This window comes from Artibeus jamaicensis, unplaced genomic scaffold, assembly GCF_021234435.1.
Source record: "Artibeus jamaicensis isolate MK-2021 breed Jamaican fruit bat unplaced genomic scaffold, CSHL_Jam_final scaffold_1283, whole genome shotgun sequence".
NCBI classification, from domain to species: domain Eukaryota; kingdom Metazoa; phylum Chordata; class Mammalia; order Chiroptera; family Phyllostomidae; genus Artibeus; species Artibeus jamaicensis.
In genome coordinates this window covers 852,685-875,282 of record NW_026522028.1, presented here as the reverse complement: position 1 = coordinate 875,282, position 22,598 = coordinate 852,685, and the positions used below count along the sequence as shown (strand labels likewise).

The 22,598-nt window shown below is 36.6% G+C and overlaps 1 protein-coding gene across 1 annotated transcript in view; it reads left to right on the top strand.

Annotated features, from left to right (window-relative positions):
• Positions 1 to 22,598, top strand: part of CFAP47 (cilia and flagella associated protein 47) — a 338,472-nt gene that overhangs the window by 106,004 nt on the left and 209,870 nt on the right. Inside the window, 8 exon segments of the mRNA XM_053655801.1 lie at positions 2,359 to 2,459; positions 3,145 to 3,157; positions 6,211 to 6,254; positions 6,257 to 6,319; positions 7,487 to 7,709; positions 10,431 to 10,652; positions 19,095 to 19,176; positions 20,151 to 20,237. Of these exon segments, the coding sequence (XP_053511776.1) occupies positions 2,359 to 2,459; positions 3,145 to 3,157; positions 6,211 to 6,254; positions 6,257 to 6,319; positions 7,487 to 7,709; positions 10,431 to 10,652; positions 19,095 to 19,176; positions 20,151 to 20,237 (835 nt within the window).

Sequence of the window (22,598 nt, the reverse complement as noted above, 5' to 3'; positions counted from 1 at the left end):
GAAAAACGAGTGAGAATCACAGTATCATCAGAAATGTTTTAAGTCTGATCTGTGAAAAATAAGCAAAACTCTGTAACTTTGCTGGTTAACGAAATGAAATTCAATGTCCTCACTTGTGATAGAGAGATTCTTGTCTGGCCACATCATGGAAAATCTCGATTAGACCTAGATTAAATTCCATTGATTGACCTAGGTAATATAAACATGCTAGCTACAGGAAGCATCCAGTGGGTAAATAAAGTTACATGTGAATTAGTTTGCTAGCAATTATTGAATTGAGAAACATTGTGAATATACTGCTTTGGAAAGGTTGTTCAAGGATATTTGTTTTATGTAATAAGTTCTCCTAAAGCAAATAGTCATCCAAAATCATTCCATTATTCGTAAGTCTTTATTTAAATACCATATAGATAGCAATTAGCACTTGTGTTTGATGGTAATGGTGGTGGTGGTGGTGGTGGGTTTCACAATGAAAAGCACTTTCAAAGGGCTGACCCTGATATTTTCTTCTGCTCCTATTTCTCTCTTTATTCAGTACTGTAAATAGAAATCTAGATCTTTAATCCAAAGTACTGTTTGTTTATGCCTAATTTCTTTAACTCTTCATAGCCACTGCCAGTTTTTCCAACATGTCATTTTATAATTTTCTAGCCATCTTGTGGAGATAGGTTTGCACAGAGAAGCATATTAAGGCTAAAGAGACAAGCTTCCAACACCATGCCCAGCAGCCCTGCCCTTACTTTGTTGCTCAGCTCAACTCTCTGTGAATTCAAACCATGTTCGGTAGAGCTACTTTTAGAATGTAAGGGAGAACCTTACTTAAGATGAGAAAGATATAAATACTATCATAATATTTCTCATGGCATTTGACATGTACTTCATACAGCTTTTGGGAAGTGCTAATTACCAGGCCATTTATCACATAGATTTAACAGAAAGCTTCAACTTTCTGTTAAAGAAACTTCATCCCTGAAGTGATTTGGGATGACAAGCATGAGAGTCTCTTAATCTTCACTATTGATGGTGAAAGAATTAGAGATGTGTTATTACAGTATTAATTATTCATCAGCTAATGAGCAGAGAGATGAATAATGATACTTTCCACACCTTATTTAATGAATTATATGTGGTCATCATACCATTCAATATCAATATTATCTTTTGTGGAAATGTAATTTGCATTTTGTTGATTATTCTATGCTGTATGCATAAACATTCTTACATGACCTTTGTTTCTAATTTAGGATTTTTGCTGGTTTTATCTTCTCTAGCATGTAGTAGCTTCATTTCTAGAATCCAGTAGTCTAGAGAATGATCAAATAGGACTAAAGCAGTAATGGCTCTTGGGTGTGGAATGGTGTGTGGTATATGTGTATGTGTGTGTACGTGGCTGATTTCAAGACTTGATATATAAAATTGTCTTGATATACTATTGTAGTGCAGAACTAAAGCCAATAAGGCAATATGACAGGGGCAGAGCTATTACATATAGTAGTTCTATGAAAAGTAAGTTATACAAAGACAGAACTGTGACATAAGTTAGACAGGCCTAGTATAACCTAAGTGTTTTGTGGCTGGTAAAAATAATAAGGCACTTTCACAATGCTTTCATAGAATAGAGTACAATAGAGAGTGTAGAAGGTACTCTCCACTGGCTCACTCCCTTTTGCAGTATTGTTTTCAGTTATTACAAACAATTAAACGAGGACAAACACAAAACAAAAGCTCATCTAAAAAAGATAGATGATTTGTGAAATATTTGGAGACCTTGCAGTTGAAGGAATCCTTGACCATTCTAAATGTTGGGAATTCACAGGAGAGAAACCTTAGAGAAGAAATACTGTGTTTAAATATTTGAAGGAATGTAATAAGGATTAGGCTATAGATTTTGTTCCCTGTTGCTCTGAAACAGAATGTCTCAAGCTCCAGCTGTTCAGATAGAAAAATGGGTTGTCTCTGAGTCACGAGGTAGTGTCTCCTTGCTAGTGCCATCTGAGGATAGATCCCATTTGTCAGGGATGCTATCGAGGAAGAAGGTGTGTGAATTAACTCTTAGGCTCCTTCACCTCTAAGATTTCTTGAATCTGATTATGGACCTGAATGATTACAAGCTGTGTTCTAGAGCACACTTGACAGTGAAATTTATCATCTCTGTTAAGAAGCTTTAGAACTAAATATTCTTATACCATTAAAGTAGATACAGTAGGTGGTTAAGAAAAACAAAGGAGGTGGAAAGAAAAATGATGAGTAATTTATGTCTTGACTCTGAAAGGCCCCGAGGATGCCTAAAATATACTTTATTGTATTTACTGCATCTAGAAATTTTAATTTATTGAAATGCAATATTTCCTTTTTTAGGTTTTCACTTCCAGTTACTGGCACAGCAGAAAACTGCATTCTTACTATTTACCCACATCTGGCAGTTTATCTTTATAAGAACCCTGTTTTATACAATTCTGGTAAGTTGCATATGACTATTTTGTCTCTAACTTCCACTGTATATATTTGTGTTATCCAAAGCTGACATCTAAGTAAAGTGACCTTAAAAATGAACAAATATTTATTGAACTCCTGCCATTGCCAGGAGCCATGTTTAGTATTGAGAGTAGAATATGGCAGTCTCTTTTAATTCCAAAAGTTGACAATCCAGTGAAGGGCATGTGAATAAATTAATACAAACGGTGTAGAATTAAGAGCTCTGTATATGAGTGAATTGAAGTATTGGGAATATGGGGGTGGTGCAGAGAGGTTAATGCAGATGTCGGCAGTCCAGGATGACTTTATGGAAGAGACAGCATTTGTGTAGAGCTTTGCAAATAATGGTCTTGAACAGGATGACTGTGGCAAGAGGCAGTATAGCAAAAGCATGAGGTGCGCTGGGAGACACAAGGCAGGCAGTGTAGAGGCAGGGCCACACCAGTGCACCCTTTACTCTGTTCCAGTGGGAACCATCTGTGGTTCTGTGGGTTTTGAGTATCAGTGGTTTACGAAGGGAGCAATTGTTGGGATGTGACTTGAATTAAACTGAGAAAGAGAGTGGTCAATAGACTCACTGGGGCTCGCTGCAGGGGAAATGGTGAGAAAAGATAAGACTAATTAAAGAGAAGCTGCTGAGCAGGGAGAGATGTGAAATGCCAGGTGCAGAAGAGGATGATGGGTGGAGTAAAGCTCAGGGGAGAAGAAAAGATGGAGAGTGGGAAAAAGTTCCTCTGTGTATTGATTGTCAAGGCCTTAACTTTTCAGTGATGAGTTAGAGGTCTTTTCGGTGTTTTTAACACATGTTCTCACATTCTCCACTTGGCTTCTTCAAATGTTTGTTACTTCTGTGAAACCTATTCCATCCTGCTCTGCCTCTGTGACAGGAGATGACCTTTTCTGACTTTATAGAAGAAATAGAGACCAGCAGGCAGGAACTCTGTGAACTTCAAAATACCAAGTGTACTTTGGAACCCATTACATCTTCTGTCACAAAGCTGAGAGGCAAGCTTTTCTCTTGACTTAGGCCATTCTTGACCTCAACCCTTAGGCCAGTGCTTGTCCAGGGACCTTGCTAAAACAGCTAACCTGGCTTGCTCTTGCCCTTCAACTTCCGCCTCCCTCTTAGCTTTTTTAGGAGGGTGTGTAGGATGATAACTGAGAAAAAGAAGACAATATTCTCATGTGGACTGGCTCATTCTCAAAGATGAAAGAGGGTGAATTCAGGCTATGCATACTCGATTTATTTAGTCTTTCCAAACTTACCAATCAGATGAACTACTCAGTTTCTCAAGGATTGGGAGACATGTAGCAAAGGAAAGTAGGCTTTCAGAGTAGGCTTTAACGGGAAGGAAATGTCAGGGGTGAGGAAGAAAGTGTTGTTCCATTATACTGCTATTCTTGCATACCTTCACTACTCAGCAGCCGTTGATTCTGTTGACTATTCTCTCTCTCTCTGGCTAATATATTTTATTTTATATTTTTCTAATATATTGGGCAAGGCAGGGTAGAGATTTCAGATAATACAGCCTAGAAGGAACAATTGTTGAAGAGTCACAGAACCTGGGTGGAAATTCTACTTTGCGTGTTAACCCCAGACTTTGCTGTAAGATTTTATCTTTAATTCCCAGATCCTCAATTATCTGTTATTGAACAAAATGTTCATGGTAAGGGAATAGTAGGGTACTAAATGGTATGTGCTAGTCTATTTCAAAAGGGTTTTCTGAGGACTCACAAACTGTAAAGACCTGAGAAGTAGTATTATTGTTCTTTATTATTATTGTTATGATTAGATTTCATTATTATTGCTGTTATAACTGTTATTATTTTATTGCTTTATTACTCTTATATTTTCATAATATCCTTCCAGAAAATAATGAGTTATTACTGTACAAAATATTAGTACCTCTTGAAAAGAAATCAAATCTTTGTGTTTGTGGAATGATTGATTACAAAGTATATGAGTTAAAAGTATTGCATTTATTTGGGTAATTATTACTATAGGAAGACATCATGATTCTTAAATGTTCCAATTATACATCTGCATAACAATTTATAATATATATTCAGTTGTTTCCAGGCCTATGATGCTCTGCTAAGTGCCTAATATTTATTTCATTTAGTCTTTTCAACAAGTCTGAGTTTGATACTCTTAATAATCTCACTTTACAGTTTAAGAAAGTGACTCGAAGAGAGGTTGAGCAACTTGCCCCAGGGAATACCAACCACACTTGTGAGACCTCGGAGCTGACCCACTTAGTAGCTACTGTGCTGTAGACTAGAGTAGATTATGTTCAATAAAGGTGAAATCTTATAATGTGTTAAGCATATCCCAGAGTAAAGCAGTATGATTTACTTGCTAATATAGCTAATGTGCTAAATAAAAACCATTCTATGAATCACCAACTTAATAGGAAAGGTACAGATGTGGGTTTGTACCCAACTATAACTGTTTAGAAGTAAGTAAGTTGAAATGATACTGCCCAGTGCATACACAAGGATTCATTTTACCCTCGAATTCCCTAGGGCTCACTTCTCTGCAGTTTATAGTGGCGTAGTGTTCTGGAGCTGTGCACTCCTACTGGATAAAGGTTCTCTGGCAAACTCTGAATGGCTTTGTACTGAAAGAGTGGAAGACACTTAGTATATACTAGCATATGTTTATGTTTATGTGTTTTTGGTCATAAAGTAATTCCCACAACAGATTCATGAGCTTAGAACTTTTGCTTTCATTTTATGGATAAAAACATAGGTTGCAGAGAACTTGTGTAATATACCATGGTTTGACAGCTCAGGAGTCATAGTGCCAAGTTTTCAAATTAGATCTTTGTAACTATATAGGCCATGCTTTTCTGATAGGATTACATTATGAAAATATGTATAGATATCTATATACACACATACATGCATACTTACAGGGATGGATGGACTGACTGATGTATGTAGATATATATAAGTACACATGCATACATGTGTAGGTAATCTGCCCTAGGTCACATCTGCTGCTTTTCCTTGGTCAGCACTGCCTGTAGTTGGGTTCTGATGACCATAGTGGCAAACTCTAGTGTATATACAACAACTCTAACTAGAATAGACACCACAAGCTGTGTAAAATGGTGTCAGCTCATAACCAAGTAGTGATTTCATTTCAGAAAAATAAGTAGGAAGACATTATTTTTTTGTTAGTGACACAAGTTTTTATATTTGTTTTTGAGCACCTTATATAATTCATTTCAAAATTTTTTATGTTAAAAACATTTAAAATGTTTTACATATCCTAGTTTATGCTATAGTCCAACATTGTTTATTTTCCAGAAGCTTCGATATACCATAATAATTGCCTTATCAAACAAAGTTCATTTGAGTCAACTATATCACCTTTTATGTTATTTATTTCCTATTTGACATCTAATTTGTAATGGACATTTAGGCTTTTTTCTTTTATATATATATATAATGCACACAGTATGTATATATATATGTATATAAATATATAACACTTACATATATAAGTATATATAATACTCATAAATATGTAATACTTATAAGTATTTAAATACTCATAAATATATCATATATAAGTATATAAATGCATAATACATATGTATTTTATATATGAAATTATATATGAAATTTTCAAATTCAGTAATTTGAAATTAAATTGAATAGTGAGTTTATAAATGCTTGTTTGACCTGCTGTGATGGGAAGTGTCATTTGCAGATAGGGATCCCCAGTCCTGTAAAGACTAGAGACAATACTTCACTTCCTCCTAAAAACATGTATTACCCTCTTCTGGTCCTTCTCAATGTAGTAATGCTGAGCCTGAGAAGAGATTATTTGTTGGTATGTGGCAAATATATAGCATACCACTCCATCCAGTCTATACCATGATCTGTTTAATATTATTTCATTAAAAGCTTTGTTTTTTTCAGGTAGTAAGAAATATAAGAAGAAAACCATGAATTTATAATTAGTTTTAAGTGAGTTATCTGCTTTGGGAGCTGTCTCCAATGATCTAAAGCAGAAATTCTCTAATGGTTCTGGTTCACAGTATACTTAGTATCCCCGTAATTTTCCCTTAGACCAGAAGATCTACTAAGCAGTTCCATTTATTAAGTGGTTTGGTCCAAAAACCTAGGAGTTGTAGTATATGTGATGGGCAGTAGGTGTTACAATGATATTTAACCCAAATGCTAAATATCCTGCAGAACCCCTGTGAATTTGCCATGACATCCCTGATACCCTCTGGCCACAGTTTGAGAACTGTCGACCTAGGGGACTGTCTTCTAATTACCCAGCTGTGATTTAATATTGCCTATCTTAGAAAGAGATGAGCACAGAAAAAATATGTGAATCTGATAACATTTGAATAGTTATTTGCAATTAATTATTCAAATTTTTTCCTCTGGATATGGGTAGTATTGAAAATTTTTCATTTTAGTGAATGGACCAAACCAAATGAAATATCGTAAGGTTTTTTAATGAGTTGTACTTGTGCCCTTAAACAGGCAGGTTTTTAAAACTATAATCAAATCATTTTATATTCTTGAAAATTTCTCAAGAATTAACTCAAAATGTTTTGTTTTATTGAAATCCTTCACTTGGATAGAAAGTTACTTTGAATCTAAAGCCAATGTTTTGTTTCCATAAAATTTTCAGCTAAGGTTTAATTCTAACAAGTAAATCTAAAAATTTGTGAAAATATTTTACATACTTAATGGAAAAATTAAAAGTTCTATTTTGGGAAGTATTTCACATACTATTATGGCAAGAAGAAAATTTAATGGTTTTTTATTGCAATTCATCTATGTTTAAAGCATTTCTGTTGGATATTTGAAAATATTTTCTTTTTATTTTACGGTAGGAGTAAATTGGATCAGACTTTTTTTGAGAGCATAGAATAATTTGTAGAATGAGCTCTATTTGTCTACCTACAAACTACAGTAACCGACTGAATATTTTACTCTGTGGTCCAGTAACTGTTTTTACCCCCCAAAATGTGAATTTTAGAAATGGAACCATCATCTGAAGCACTGAAATTGGAAGAAAGTGAATCAAATGAAGGTGAAACTTTGATGGAAAGCGAGGAGGAAACTCAGCAATGTTTCCCTGAACCAGGAACAGAGACGTACAAGTTCTTTCAGCAGGTTGTCAATGCAGCTCAGACCTGGTTCAGCCTCTTTGGCTGGCCTGGGGGACCACATACTTTTTCTATACCAGAGAGTATAAGAAGGTAACAGTTGCATGTTTCTCTAAATCCCTTGTTATATATCATACAATACAATATCATCTATTCATTGGGTTTTAAGTGAAATACAATATAAAATAATCTATTTTGAACTGACAAATCATGAGACTATTAAAAAAAGGAAAAAGGTGCAAATATAAATTCTTTTTTTAAAGATTTCATTTATTTTTTAGAGAGTGGGGAAAGGAGGGAGAAAGAAAGGGAGAGAAACGTCAATGTACCTTTTTGTGGTACATTGCCTCTGACAAAGGACAGAGGCATCATTGAACAGGAAGTGTCAGTTTCTTGGACACTATCTCCTCTTTGACAATACATTTACTTCAGTCTTTTATGTGTTGTTTTTATTATTCCACATGTCTAAAATAGGTAACCTGTATTGGTTTCATCAAGTCACTGAATTCTCTTGTTCATTTAAACAGGCAATCGGGCACCTCCCTTGTTATATGTTGCTGGCATAGTGGTTGTCAGAACTCTTGAACCTCCTTTCTCAGCCCTGGTGTGACTTGCTGCACCATGAGGGCGAGTACTAATCCCTAGCATAAAGGGCTATATTAGAATTTTGGCATCTATATTTAGTAGTGAGCTAGGCTACATTAAGTGTGTAGTTTTTCTATAACTTAACTTTTTCAGTTTTTAAAATTAATATTATAATATTAGCTTCATGGGAAAAAATTCACTAGCATTTCATCTTTGTCTGTGGTGAGAGAAAATGACTGCAGCAGGTACCCTGAAAATTTACCAGCTTGATCATAATAAAATCATCTGACCCCAGGGAACTCTTTTTAAAAGACTGTGTTTATTTTTTAGAGAGAGGGGAAGGGAGGAGAAAGACAGGAGAGAAACACTGATGTGAGGGAGAAATGCTGATCACCTGCCTCTTATAAGTGGCTCAACTTGGGACCCACAACCCAGTCATGTGCCTCGACCAAGACTCGAACGTGCAGTCTTTTGCTTTGCAGGCTGACACCCAACCAACTGAGACTCATAGGTCAGGGCACTCCAGGGGATTTTTGAGAGAAGTTATTCTATTACAACTTTTCAGTTTTTCATTTTGGTGTTTGTTCTACTGAAAAGCTTACCTATTTTGAGTAAATTTTAATGATTTCTTTCATTTTTCTTAAACGCGAGGAGGTATATTTTACTTAAATATCACTCTTATGACAAATTGATGTCAAATTCACATGACTACTTTCATTTTGTGATAAGTATGATTACGAACAATAGTTTGTATTCTTTTTGTTAGCAATGTTAATTACTTTTTATTTGAATTAATTTATGTATTAAATTTATTGGCATAACATTGGTTAATAAAAAGGTTTCCACTATACAATTCTATTAATACATTCTCTGTATATTGTATTGTGTGCCTACCACCCAAAGTCAAATCTTCTATCACCGTATATTTGACCCCCTCAACCCTTCTCTACCCCAGCCCTCACCCCCCTTCCCTCTAGTAACCACCATACTCATGTCTGTGTCTGTAAGGTTTTGTTTGTTTTTCTTATTTGTGCATTTGTTGCTTTCAGTTTTATATCCCACATATGAGTGAAATCATATGGTTCTTGACTTTTTCTGTCTGATTTATTTTGCTTAGCATGATGTTCTCAAGAGCCATCCATGTTGTTAGAAATGACAGCATTTCATCTTTTCTTATGGCTGAGTAGTATTCCATAATATATATGCACATCTTCTTTATCCAGTCATCTGTCGAAGGGCACTTTGGTTGTCTCCATGTCTTGGCCATTGTGAATCATGCTTCAATGAACATATGGATGCATATAGCTATGTCAATAAGTGTTTTCAAACTTTGACATAGATACCTGGAAGAGGGGTTGCTGGGTCATATGGTAATTGGCAGAACCAGGATCTGAGTAACGGCAGTCAAACCCTTAGCTAAATCAATGTTCTTTCTCCTGTAGTATGTGATACAGACCTGCTAACTACCAAATTGGCAAACTGCCATTCCAAATAGCCCCCTGGACACTTTTTGTCAGTCTAAGCTAGTAACAGATTTGTGGCTGATTGCTATCAAACAAATAGTGTAGTATTAAATATATGATAAATTATAGACAGCAAAATTCGTTGTAATTTTTTACTTCACTTAAAAATTAGCTTATGTAACAATTTGGTACAGAAAGTGTCAGGAAATAGAGGTTGCACTGTCCTATTTAAAGAACAGAGAAATACATGGGAAAAAGAGATATCTGGACTTTATCTTTAAAATGAGAATCTTACTCATGAGGCCAATGTGCAAAATATGCCCTTCTAAATATGAAATACATGAGAAAATATGTGTACCTTTGCATATAAACATGTGTGATGAATGTTTGGAATATACCTTGGAAACTATTATAGGTATTATTTATCTTTATACTATAAAAAATTGAGTTCAGTGAATTACACAGCCAGTAGGTGATGGGTTCAGGATTTAACTCCTATACTGTTTATCTAGAGTACTTACATGTTCTAAGGATAATGTAATCTTTCAGACACTTGGCAATCGTAACCTAATTATATGTGTTTGAAACAAGATGCTGGAAAGCCTTTAAAATCTAATTTTTACTAACATAGTAGCTGGATAAATGAATTTTGTCATTTCCTTTTTGATTGGTAAGTTGGAATAGATTTTTATTTCACCATTGAACATTTTCCATAATATATAACATTTTAAGATTTAAAGAAATTTTAAAAATAATTTTCCCATAGGGATGTGTGTAAAATACAAACCCACACAGGAATCCTATCACATGAAGACATTCCCAAACCGAGTGACTCTTTAAAATATAATAAAACTATTTACGATGTGATACACCACTTGAGTGGAAAAATGCCGGATGGAATTCATCCTAGTCAGTCTTTACCTGAAGATCCCACTGAAAGAGTGATTCAGCTTTATAAGCAACATTCCTCAGTTCTTAACTTTCTCAGGTAAGTCCATGGATGTGCTAATTTAAAAGTGTAATTATGACTTGGTAGAAAAATAACTGTATATGGACGGGTAGGTGGATAGCTAGGTAGATTTTGATAGTATTTGTTTTTTTAATAAAATATTTAGTAAATTTTCAAAATATATATAACCTTGTAATATATAACTCAGAAAAATAATAGCAAATAATGATTTTATAAGAGTCCAAATTTATAATCTAAGGCAATCATTCTCAAACTTTATCATATGTCCCAATCATTGGGATGACGTGGTAAATACATTCCTGGCCCTTACCCACAGAGTTTATAATGTTAATTTGCATTTATAACAAATGTCAAGTGATACCGATACTTCTGGTCCATGGCCTCATTCTGAGAATCCTCACATAAGTCAAGTATAAAAATCCACTGAACAAAAAATGAGTGAAACCAATCATTTATTCTTCAGATTACTGGTAGTACAATTTGAAGTTATGGGCACTGTGAACTTTTAGTCTGCATAAAGTCTTTTAATATGAAAGTAATGGGCAGGTGATATTTTCTGTAAGTGGTTGATAGAAAATATAGGAAAAATACTTGTCATCATAATGTCTGCAAAGATTAAATGTCAAGTCACCAAGAAATGGAAAAGCGGAGCTCATTAAATCTGTGAGGGGAGTGTTGGTGAGTACCTAGCACTTCTTCTGCCTACGTTTGAGGTATCCTTGTCCACCGGAACGCCCCGCATTCATAGGCAGTGTTGTTACTCCATTTTCCATGCTCCTGTATCACTAAAATAGTACTTGTTACTGGTTATTATTTATGCATTAGGATTACTATATGTTGAAATATATTACTACATTTTAATATTTGGCTTATTACTTGTATATGGAATCTACTGCATAGTTGGCCAGAGATATTCATCTATCTTAACAGGAATGAGGATGGAGGGTAACAAGAAGACATTTCTAGCAGGAATACAAATGAAAGATTTGGCATTCAGTTTTTAAAATTTCCCCATCAATTTCTCCAAAATATCCCCTGGCTGGTGTAGCTCAGTGGATTGAGTGCAGGCCTGCAAACCAGAGGATTGTAATTCGATTCCCAGTCAGGGCACGTGCCTGGGTTGCAGGCCAGTTCCCCAGTAGGGAACATAGGAGAGGCAATAATACATTGATATTTCTCTCCCTCTCTCCTTCACTTCTAAAGATAAATAAATAAAATCTTTTTTAAAAGGTTCTTAAAAAAATTTTCCCCATTAGAATTTTTCTGTCCCTAGCAATACTCTGGTCTTAAAAATTATGAATGGTACTGAACAAAATACAATGGCTTTTCTTCATTTCTTAGATTTGCATTCTCATGATAATAGCCAAAACTGGCTTGAGTTTTCTGTTGCATGGAAAAGATCTAGAAATTTCTGAGTCATTGAAGGTGATTGAGTGAAGACCCCAGCAGCCTTTTATAGGGGATGCTGGGTTGGCAAATAAAGAGGCAGGAGGGTGGCTGGCTCTAAAGCCACAGTGTGAATGATAAATATATGAGAACTGGAGAGTGGCTAAGTCAATAATGAGGGTCCTCTTGGTCCTTGATAGAGCTAAGAGGTGAGATACAGGATTGCCAACTCAGGCCTCAGCAGCAGATGCCCATATGGCAACTAGGCTTCAGGCACAGAGGGGACATTGCCAAAGAGACCGAGCAACCAGAAAACTAGTCATGTGCCCTCATCTACAGATACAAAAGTCCCTCTAAACTACCTCATGGAAGCCCAAGTGCAGGGGCGATCCATGTCCTGAGATGATGCCATATGCAATGTGGAGATTCTACCTTTATAAAAATAATATCAAATTAAAATACAAAAAAATTAGATATGTGGATTTAGAAGTGGCTCATGCAACTGAGGAAGCCTGAAGTTAAAGCTTTACTTACTTGATAAACCTGCCTCTTCCCAGATCCCCTCTGATGGTGGGTAGAGGAGGGCTGAGATTGGAATTGTTTATCCTGAAGAACAGAATTACCATAAAGAGACTGTTCTGGTCAGAAGAGCCTAAGATATATGAAGGTTCAACTCTGCACTTTCTCTCTCTTACTCCATTCCCAATCTGGGTAGGAGAATGAGAAAGATTCTATCATTTAAGGAAAATGGCATACCACAGACTCACACATGAGTGTGCACCTCACTCGTTCATGAGCTTGCGAGGGCAGGAACCACATCTCCTTTATCTGGCATCTCTGGACACCCAGGGTCACTGATAGCACAGAATGGGTCCAGTGGTCATTAATATTTATTAACATTTTTTTTCACAGAGCTTTTTGCTTTTTGAGCTCCTGTGCTAAAAGGAATAAAATTTTAAAATTGAATTTCAGAACACTCTGATAGGAACAAAGAATATTTTGTGGTACATAAAATTAAGGGGTAAAGCATTTATATTCCTGGAGGATGTAACCAGTGAGAGAGTCAAGTTAGAGAAAATTAGGGTGGGTACTATGAATGTTATACATTGCCATTTAGTTATAATATTAAACTATGAACTCTTAAGAATGATTTTAATTAATAAGATATTTATTCTATCATACCTATATTACTTTGCTAGGACTATCATAACAAAATACCACAGACTGGGTGGCCTAAACAATACAAAAAATTTTTTTCACAGTTCTGGAGGCTGGACATCCAAGATCAAGGTGCAGGTAGATTGGGTTTCTTCTGGGGCATCTCTGCTGGGCTTGTAGACGGCTGCCTTCTCTCGTGTCCTCACATGACATTTTCTCTATTCGTACATACACCTGGTGTCTCTCCATGTGTCTAAATTTCATCTTCTTATAAGCACTAGTCAGATTGGATTAGGGACAGTCTTAACAGCCTTGTTTCACCTTAATGACAGCCCTAAAGACCTTACCTCCAAGTCACATTCTGAAGTACTGAGGGATAGGGTTTCAACATATGACTTTAGGGGAACATAATTCATAACAAAGTCATATGTGTTGTATTATAAAAATATGTAATTGGTTATAGTTTATAAGAAATTTTATATCGCTATATGTGAAGTTATATGCATAATGTTTCTTGTGATTCGTGCCTGTTATAGACTGAGATATGTTCACCCAAAGTTCACAAATTGAAGTCCTAGCCCTGGGAGTGACTGCTTTTGGAGATAGGACCATTAAGGATGTAATTACATTAATGATATCATAAAGGTTGATCCCTAAGCCCATAAGACTGATGCCTTTCTAAGATGAGGAAGAGACACCAGAGATCTTTCTTCCCCCTCTCTCTCTGTGGGAGCTCAGAGAAAAGGTCCTGCAAGGACACAGCAAGAAGGCGGCTATCTGCAGAGGGGAGGAAAGGCTTCACCAGCAACTGAATTTTCAGGCATCTTGATCTTGGACTTTTTGCCTCCAGAAACATGAGAAAATAAATTTCTCTCATTTAACTTACCCAGTCTGAGGTACTCTATTATGGTGCCCTGAGCAGGATAACACAGTGTCTAGTGTCCTCTGATATAATTTCATTCATTTAAAAGTAATAATTATTCTTACGATGTGATTGTTTTTTGTTGAAAAAAATTTTTGATTTATAATTTCCATAATAGAAAACTAAAACAGAAACAAAATATAAACACTGTGTACCCTACACTGAAACTATAAAGTGGGATGATATAAAGCTACTACAACTGTTATTTCTAATTCCATTGATTTTTTTGGAAATTGTCCATTTACCAAAATAAATGCACTTAGGAAACTCAACTTACTTCCCTTTACAAGTAAATTCAATTCCATGTGTGATGTTACTTCTTTAATCTTTAAAACTGTACTTTCTTACTTATGCATGCCCATTATTATGCCTTATTTAATGGAATTGCATTTAAGAATGAAAATATTTCAAAGCAAATAAGTGATTCTGAAGCAAACTGAAGTGGGGTAAAAAAGCACGGCTTTTGAATCAGGTAGATAAAGGCTTAAATTGTAGCTCTTTTATATTCCCATGAGTTCGCACAAGTTACTTAACCCATTTAAGCCTCAATTTCAAGCCCTGGCTGGTGTAGCTCAGTGGATTGAGCACGGGCCTGCAAACCAGACCCATTTAAGCCTCAATTTCAATATCTGTAAAATTGAGGTTTATAATTCTCAAACTTGGTTGATTAAAGAAGGCAAATAATAAAATATGTAATATATGATACATAGATGAGAGTGATGATGATGAAGTATAATAAATGATGATCAGTGACTTTCATGTGCTAAAATGTTTTCTTAAATTATTCCAATACAGTAACCATTAGTGACAACTGAAAACTGATTCTTTTGGTATCACTATCATTGAAATAGACTATTTGAAAAAAATCTGTTCTTCTATTGGGCATAAATGTCTGTTGACATAAACATACTAGAAAATTCAGCATTTATCAACTCTGTCTTTATATTTATAAGATAAGTGGAACCTTTATGTAAATTTTTATAAGTTTCAAATCAAAGACACATGAGTTTTGTTTTAATTTTACCACTTCATGTGCTTGGTCCTTAACCGATTCAATAAAGTAAATGCTTTAATTCAATAAAACAAAAATTCTAATGCCATTCTTATTTTAGAAAGTGAGTTGTGCTTTTAAAATTTATTGGAATATTAACTGTGAACAAAAGGGGGACATTTTCATACTTAACTAGATTTTATTATTTGTGCAATATAGAAATTCAATAGTTTTTTTTTTTTTTTAAAGATTTTATTTATTTATCTTTAGAGGGGAAGGGAAGGAGAGAGGGAGAGAAACATCAATGTATGGTTGCGTTTGTGCACCCCCTGCTGGGAACTGGCCTGCAGGGAACCTGCCTGCAACCCTGGCATGTGCCCTGACTGGGAATCGAACCGCGATTGTCTGGTTCGCAGGCCCGCACAGAAATTCAATAGTTTTATAATAATATCACTAAGCTCTGTGATACCTGAGATAGTCAGGCCGCACTTGGAGCATCGTTGTTGGCACAGCTCTTGTGGTGCTGACATTAACACGGGATGTTTCTGTTGTGACATTCTGTGGTAAGAGGATGCAGGTATGGAAGAATGATTTTGGCATTAAAGCCAAGCAATTTCAATTTATTGCTGTTTTATCAGTAAATATACACCTATCAGGATATGTTGGCTCTGATAAAATTCCTCAACATCCAGAATGTGGCAGTGTGGGTAATAAAACTGGGTCATTAATTCAAAATGTGCACATATGTTTCATCAAGGAAATAAAGGTATTAAATTCAAAATGAGAATAAATTTTATTAGTTTCCTCATTTCAATTTGGTGACAGTAGGTGAGGACTTTTGTACAAGTGGAATTATATTTATCTTGTGCAGTTACTGAGAAACTACAATTTTTGGAAGTTAAGTTTAAAATTTAATAACACATTACATCTAATTTTCTTTTGTTCTACTAATGGTAAACTTGGAAAAAATATGCAAATAGAAAGCTTGGAATGTAAAAGTGTAATCAAATCAATTATGAAAGTCAACGCTATAAAACTAATGACCAGACATAAACTATTGACAAAACATAATTGTAAATACTGTATGAGGGACTGATGAAGTTAGGCCTTAAGACAGATGCAAAATAAAAGGAATGAAACAAGTCTCTTGTACAGGAGAAAAAATAAATTTTCCACTTTCCTTCTAGGTTCTTGGCTGTCATAAAAGATAGCTTAACAGGAGGAAAAAGAACAATTTAATTAGATGACTAAGTGTGGTACCCTCACAAAGATATGAGACTCAAAGACATCCAGGAGATTGAGGCTTATGTACCACTCTGAGCTAGTGAAAGGGGTAGGAGTCCAGGGCCTGGAAAGATTGGGGGAACGGAGGGATCCTGAGAGGGGAGGAGGAAGTGTTTGTTAAACTTCGGTTGCCTTGCCTTGCAGGAAAGTCTCTCAGGTAAAGAGTTTTCTCTGGAAATAGCTCTTTTCCAGGTGAGGGCTTGTTTTGTAATGTAAATTTCCTTTATAAGTGTAGATTTTCATTACAAAAGGGTAACTTCTATCCTGTTTTCAGAGCTCCTGTGTCTGTAGTTTCTCAGAATAATCAAAATGCCAAAGAGGCATATTTTGGGGTTACCTATTCTGTTTGACTTGACTTCATAATAGCATCTGTAAAATGCTGTTAAAGAACAAAATTCAACTAAGTTTTAAAGATCTGATTGGCTTTATTCAACAATTCATGAATCAGACAGCATCCAATCTAGCAGATGGGAAAGGAGCTCCAAAGAGTTATGCAAGGCAAGAGATTTTATAAGCAGAAGGGACACGAACAGGGAAGTTGTACTGAAGCAATGAAGGAGGGGGCTCGGAATGCACTGCCTTAAAATGTGCCGCTTTGGCATGTGGATTGATTTCAGCTGAAGTCAGTTGAGACAAACTTGGGGAAAGCTTTCCTCTCCCTTAACTGCCTCCAAGAATATAGACAGGGGGCCTGGCCCAGAAAGAGTTACTACCAGAGATAACTTTTTATACCAGAAAGACTTATCTGCATTGTGAGGCAAACATTTGTTGACCAAACATCTACTCTTCTCCTCTTCCTATAAATTATCTTCCTCCTTTTTGAAGCCCCGCATCCTTACCCCCTTTTCCTCAATTACCCGACTACCTGGGAGTTTCACATCTTTGTGGGGCTTCAGTAGGTACATATTCAACTTGTTTTTCCCCTGTTAATATTTCTTATGTCATTTTGATTATTAGACCAATCAGTGAACCTAGAAGAAAAGAAGGGAAACACTTTCCACCTCTACGGCACAAAAAGTAGATTGGTTGTGGAATTTCCTTTGGGGGATGGCAGGGCTCTACTGTTGATAAGGAGATATCTGACCACATTATTAGGGAGGAGCAGCGGGGGGGGGGGGGCCCTAGGAGGAGGTTGCCTAAAGCAGTGGTAAACAGTGATGGCATTGGCAGAGAAGCTGAATGCCTCAGAGAGCATGGAATTATGGGCTAGAATATTTGAAATAAAAGAAGGGCTGTGAATGTGGCCTAACACAAAAATCGTAAATTTACTTAAAACAGTATGAGATTTTTTTGGTGATTACATGTTACAATGTATTCAATGTGTGGCCCAAGATAACTCTTCTTCTTCCAGTGTGGCCCAGAGACACCAAAAGGTTGGACCCTGCTAAGATTTCAACTTAATGGGGCTTCATCTCATTGAATTCTTACATAGACTTTAGGTTGGCTCCTCCTGCTAAGAAGTAGTGTTCCATTAGATTTCCAATTAGTGTTCCAATTAGATTTTATTTAAACATGATAATTTGAGTGTGATGAAGATTCATAAAAGTACGTAGGAAATGCAGACAGTTAAAGTGTAAAAATCAAAGAGAAGGGATGATGTTTGACTTCCAAACGAAGGAACTTTAGCTGTGTGTGGCACAGTTTCTTTCACTAGCTTTGACTGGCCCAGGGCTACGTCAAACTTAACTCTAGAACTATGTCCATTGCTTCCATCTCCACTAGGGTTCCCTGCCTTACTTCTCTCTTCTTATGTTTGTCTGCGCTGTCTTCAAGGTTTAAGCTTTTGGAATCATATTAAGTCTTCTTTCTGCTTTTTCTCTGTCTGACTTCTCAGTAGTTCTAGGACTGCAGACTGCTGATTGTATTCCAGAGTTGAGTACTAAGTGAGACATTTTTTTCTGGTAAATGCTTATGGTGGATAGAGTTCTATGCTCATTAAATGAGTTATACCTACACACCCAAATGCCTTCAAGGAAACACTCTTGCCAAAACTGTGCTAGATGTCTGTAGGTTCTGTGGTGATGGATGTGCATATGAAGAGTTTGGATTAAAATATTTCAAGGAATTTCACAGTGAAAAAAGTGTAAAACCTTAAGTGTGATAGATGTGTCTTAAAGTATAAAATAATATAAATAGGTATTAGATTTTGAATATATAAAATATTAAAAATAAATATTTTCTGCTTCAGTCATTCTACTATAAGTTTGTATAATCAAAGAGGCCATACATTTTGGATAGTGTCTTTGGAAAAATAAGTGATGAATTTTGTTATATTAGGGATTATTTATATTCAGGTATATGTGATAATAGGCAATTCCATGAATTGGGTGACTAATGACCTATTTTTCAAATGTTTTACTGTATTTAGACTTTTCCCATATATTTTTCAATTTTATAATGTTATTACAAAAGATGGTTAATGGTTTGACAATAGGGGCTAAATCATAACTCTATATCCCATTAGCATAAGGGTAGATGTGGATGATTAAAGACACTTAGTAATAGCTTTCTCATTAATCAGTTCTGTGATGGAAACATCATATACACATTTTATTGTTAAGGGAAATTTTAAAATTAATTATATACTTTTTAAATGTTAAAATTATAATTTAATAAAGTATATGACATTGAAATTATTTAATTGAAGTTGAAATGCAAGTGATATACAAATCATGAGTATTATACCATAATAATTAGGATTTTTCTTCTTAAATTTTAGTGCTAAAGGAGCATATATTGCTCATATATTGCCAGAATTTCTGTTTGAACCAGAAGATTATAAGAAGTGGATTGAACTTAGAGTAAGGAAATATAATTTCTTGGAACAACTGCACAAATATTATTGGATTTGCTGATTTTTGGTCTGTGCTTAAAGATTTCATTTTAGAATCCTTGTTTTTTTCATTTATGAAGTGTCCTAAAGATAATGCTTCTCTGGAACATACACACACACACACACACACACACACACACTCACATATATTTTTTTATTTGTTTAAAAAATCTCTGTGAAGCCTAGGCAGAAATGATCACATGGTTTTCTTAAATATGTAAGTAATTGCTTCTTTTAAGGAATTTAGAAATGAAGAATGGTGTGTGCTTATATAAACCTTTTGTTACCGTGAATTTTTAGAATATATATCTTCCAAAGAAAACACTGGTTTAATTTGACCACCACTTCACATTTCCCTTCTTCAGTTTTCGAGGAGACCAGGGAGAAATTAAGCCGGATATGCATAGTTTTTTTTTTTTTCAAATTATGCAATTCACTTTATGCAAATCTATTGAGAAGGGGCATTGTTTTGAGCTGTCTGGAGGCTTTGAGGCAAGGCTAGCTGTGGTACTGTTACTATGGTCACCGCATGACATTAGTAGCAGAGCCCGGAGCCTGTTCTTTGGCACTCTCCTGACTCCCTGTGGCCTAATTCACAGTGTGCCTCTTAGAGGCTCAGAGTTCAGAATAACTTTGCCTCTCATTCTGCCACTTCTGCCCCAGAGCTAGTGGATACACTGCATGAATAAATCCATGACCTCAATAAAAGGCTATGAGTTCCAGAAGTTAGCTGTGTTGATAGTTTTATGATTGGCATGTGGGGAATTACAGATCTTTATGAATGTATAAGAAGGATGTGTAAAGGTTTTATTTAAAGGGAAAATATGCTAAGTAGTTAAAATTTTGAACTTAGGTTTGCCTTGCTTTCTAATCAATGTGATATTTTATTTATTAAAGTCTTCTGCTGCTGATGACTTGCTGATGTATTCCCCTATACCAAAGGAAAAGCAATGTTTTACTATAGATATGGCTGTTTTTGAAAACTGGAGTAAACGGTCATGGACAGATTTATTTCTTCAGCTATACAAGGTACCATGTGCCCTCGTATTCATTGCTGGAGTTTGGGGGTAATTTATAGAGATAATGTATTAGTAAAAGTATAGGTAATATTACTGTAAAAGATTTAAAACCACAGTGGCTCAAATAAGATAAAATTTTCATTCATCTTCTCATGGAACTTTGGGGAAGTGAGTGGTTTAGAGGTAGTGAGATGTTTCTTCCATCCTGAGTACTGTGCTTTCATCTCTGGGTCAGTTTCTCAGAATAAGGAAAACCAGATAAAGGAGTAAGAAGACAGGTAAATTCCTTTTAAGGTTGTTGCTTGGAAAATGCATCATTTCCCTTCACATTCCATTGGGCAAAATTTAGTCATATTGATACAGGGTGCAGCCAAAGGGGGCCCCCCCAGAAAAAGATTTGGAATGGTGTCCAGAATTCAAAGTGTATAGGAATGATGGAGAGACATATAAGATGTCCTCACCCCACCCCCACAGGTGTGAGTTGGGGGGGAAGGGACAGTTTTGCACAGCCACAGCCTTGCAGCTAATCCATGGCATTGTCTTTTAACATATCTATAGCCTCTGGCGGTCACTTGGATATGTTAAATGGCTGTGGCCAGGCTTGGAGCTAGGGGGATGAAGTCACTTCCCCCCAAGATGTAACTGGGGGCAGGTCCCCCCAAGTTACAGCGCTTGCGTAGGGGCTTGGAGAAGATTGGCTCGAGGACATGGGATGATTACTGCCCAGACTAACGATGGCAGCCCAGTAAACTTGTATTAATACAGAATACTGGCAGGTGTAACTGATTTTGGGAGGAGTCGGAAATAGGGGTACAGAGGAAGATGGGTGCTGGGATTTAAGAGCCAGGCACGGCAGCCATGAGGAGAGAGCCACGCGGTTTCAGCAGAGTAAGGACCCCCTGTTGGTGGGGTGAAAGAGGGAGCCACGTGGTTTTGGCGGAGTGTGGACCCCCTCTTTCCCAGGTGAAAGGGAAAAACCACGCAGCTTTGCCAGAATGGAGATCCCTGCAGCCAGGTGAAGAAGACAGCCACATGCTTTTGGTGGAGTGTGGACTCCTGCAGCTTTAGTAGAAGAGGCCCACGCGGCTTTGGGGTGCCCCCTTTGGCCGCGGGGCCTGAAAAGCAACAGAGACTTTGACTGGAACTGGGTACAAAGGACTCTTGCCAGTGGACCATGAGAGAGTACCGCAGTACTTTGGATTAACTCGAGATCCTGCACAGTGACACAGCTGACGGTGCCAGCGGCCTGCAACACAGACGTGTGCTCTTTTCCTGATTTACGGTACCCGGAATTGGGACAGAGGGAGAAGGGAGCGCTGTGTGGGTGTAGGTGTACAACCTAAAGGACTTTGATATTTTAGTGGTGGCGTTAGGCCTGAATAGCATTAAATAAACATTTTGTTTCCTTTTCACAAATCTCTGGCTTTAAGAGATGTGTTTCCAATTGGCGGCGGACAGAAGGGCCCAGTAGATTTTAGTATTTTGGTTTTTGGGAGGGGCCCCTGTTGTATAGCAGTTTTGGGCATCCCTAGGTGGGCCAAATATTGCATTGCCCCTCCCTTGGACCTCCTCTTGTTCGGTAACAGTATGACTAAACCTAGCTTTAAGGGAAGTTGAGAAATACAGTGTGTAAAATTGGTAGCTACATGTGTTTTCCAGTATTAAAAGGAAGGATTAAAGAATGGATATTGGTGGAAAGTATGATCTCCACCTGTAATGCATAGTAGTCTCTTGTAAAGTTTTTCTAGACAGATGTTCACTAGCAATCATATAACCGTAGGCAAGACCAGGTGTTGATGAGATTCTCCAGTTGACCTCATGCCAAGATGCATGTGTGGGTAAGTTGACATGTAAATGGTGCCTTCACAACCTATGTCTTTATTGCTTATACTGGTTGCAGTCCTGGAATCATTTTCTGTGGTTTCAAATATAGCACGCTAGGTCTTGCTCGCTAAGACCAATGGAGGCTTCTGCTCTAACCTCACTCACAGATAGGGTGAGCTGCAGGACAGGGAGTTAAAATGAAGCAATTATGTTAAATAGAAGCAGCAATTCATCATTCAAAGGAAAGGACAAAATTAAAAGCTAAACAGTATTATATGTCACAACGTGCTTTTTTTAATAGTTGTTTAATCTTCGCAACTGGTACTCCCCAGTGTACAAATGAGGAAACTAAGGTTCTCATGCTTACTTTCTTCCAAGATCACCTGATTTTGGCCATATAAAACCACTTGACATAGGAAATGTCTATTTCTTCCTTGTTGTTCTCTTCTGGGGCCCAGGAGCCCAGGCCCTCTTGCTCCTCTCTAGCTATCCAAAGCCTTCACTGCAGCCAGCCAGCCAGGCCTACCTTCTGAGGAGTGCCTTCTGC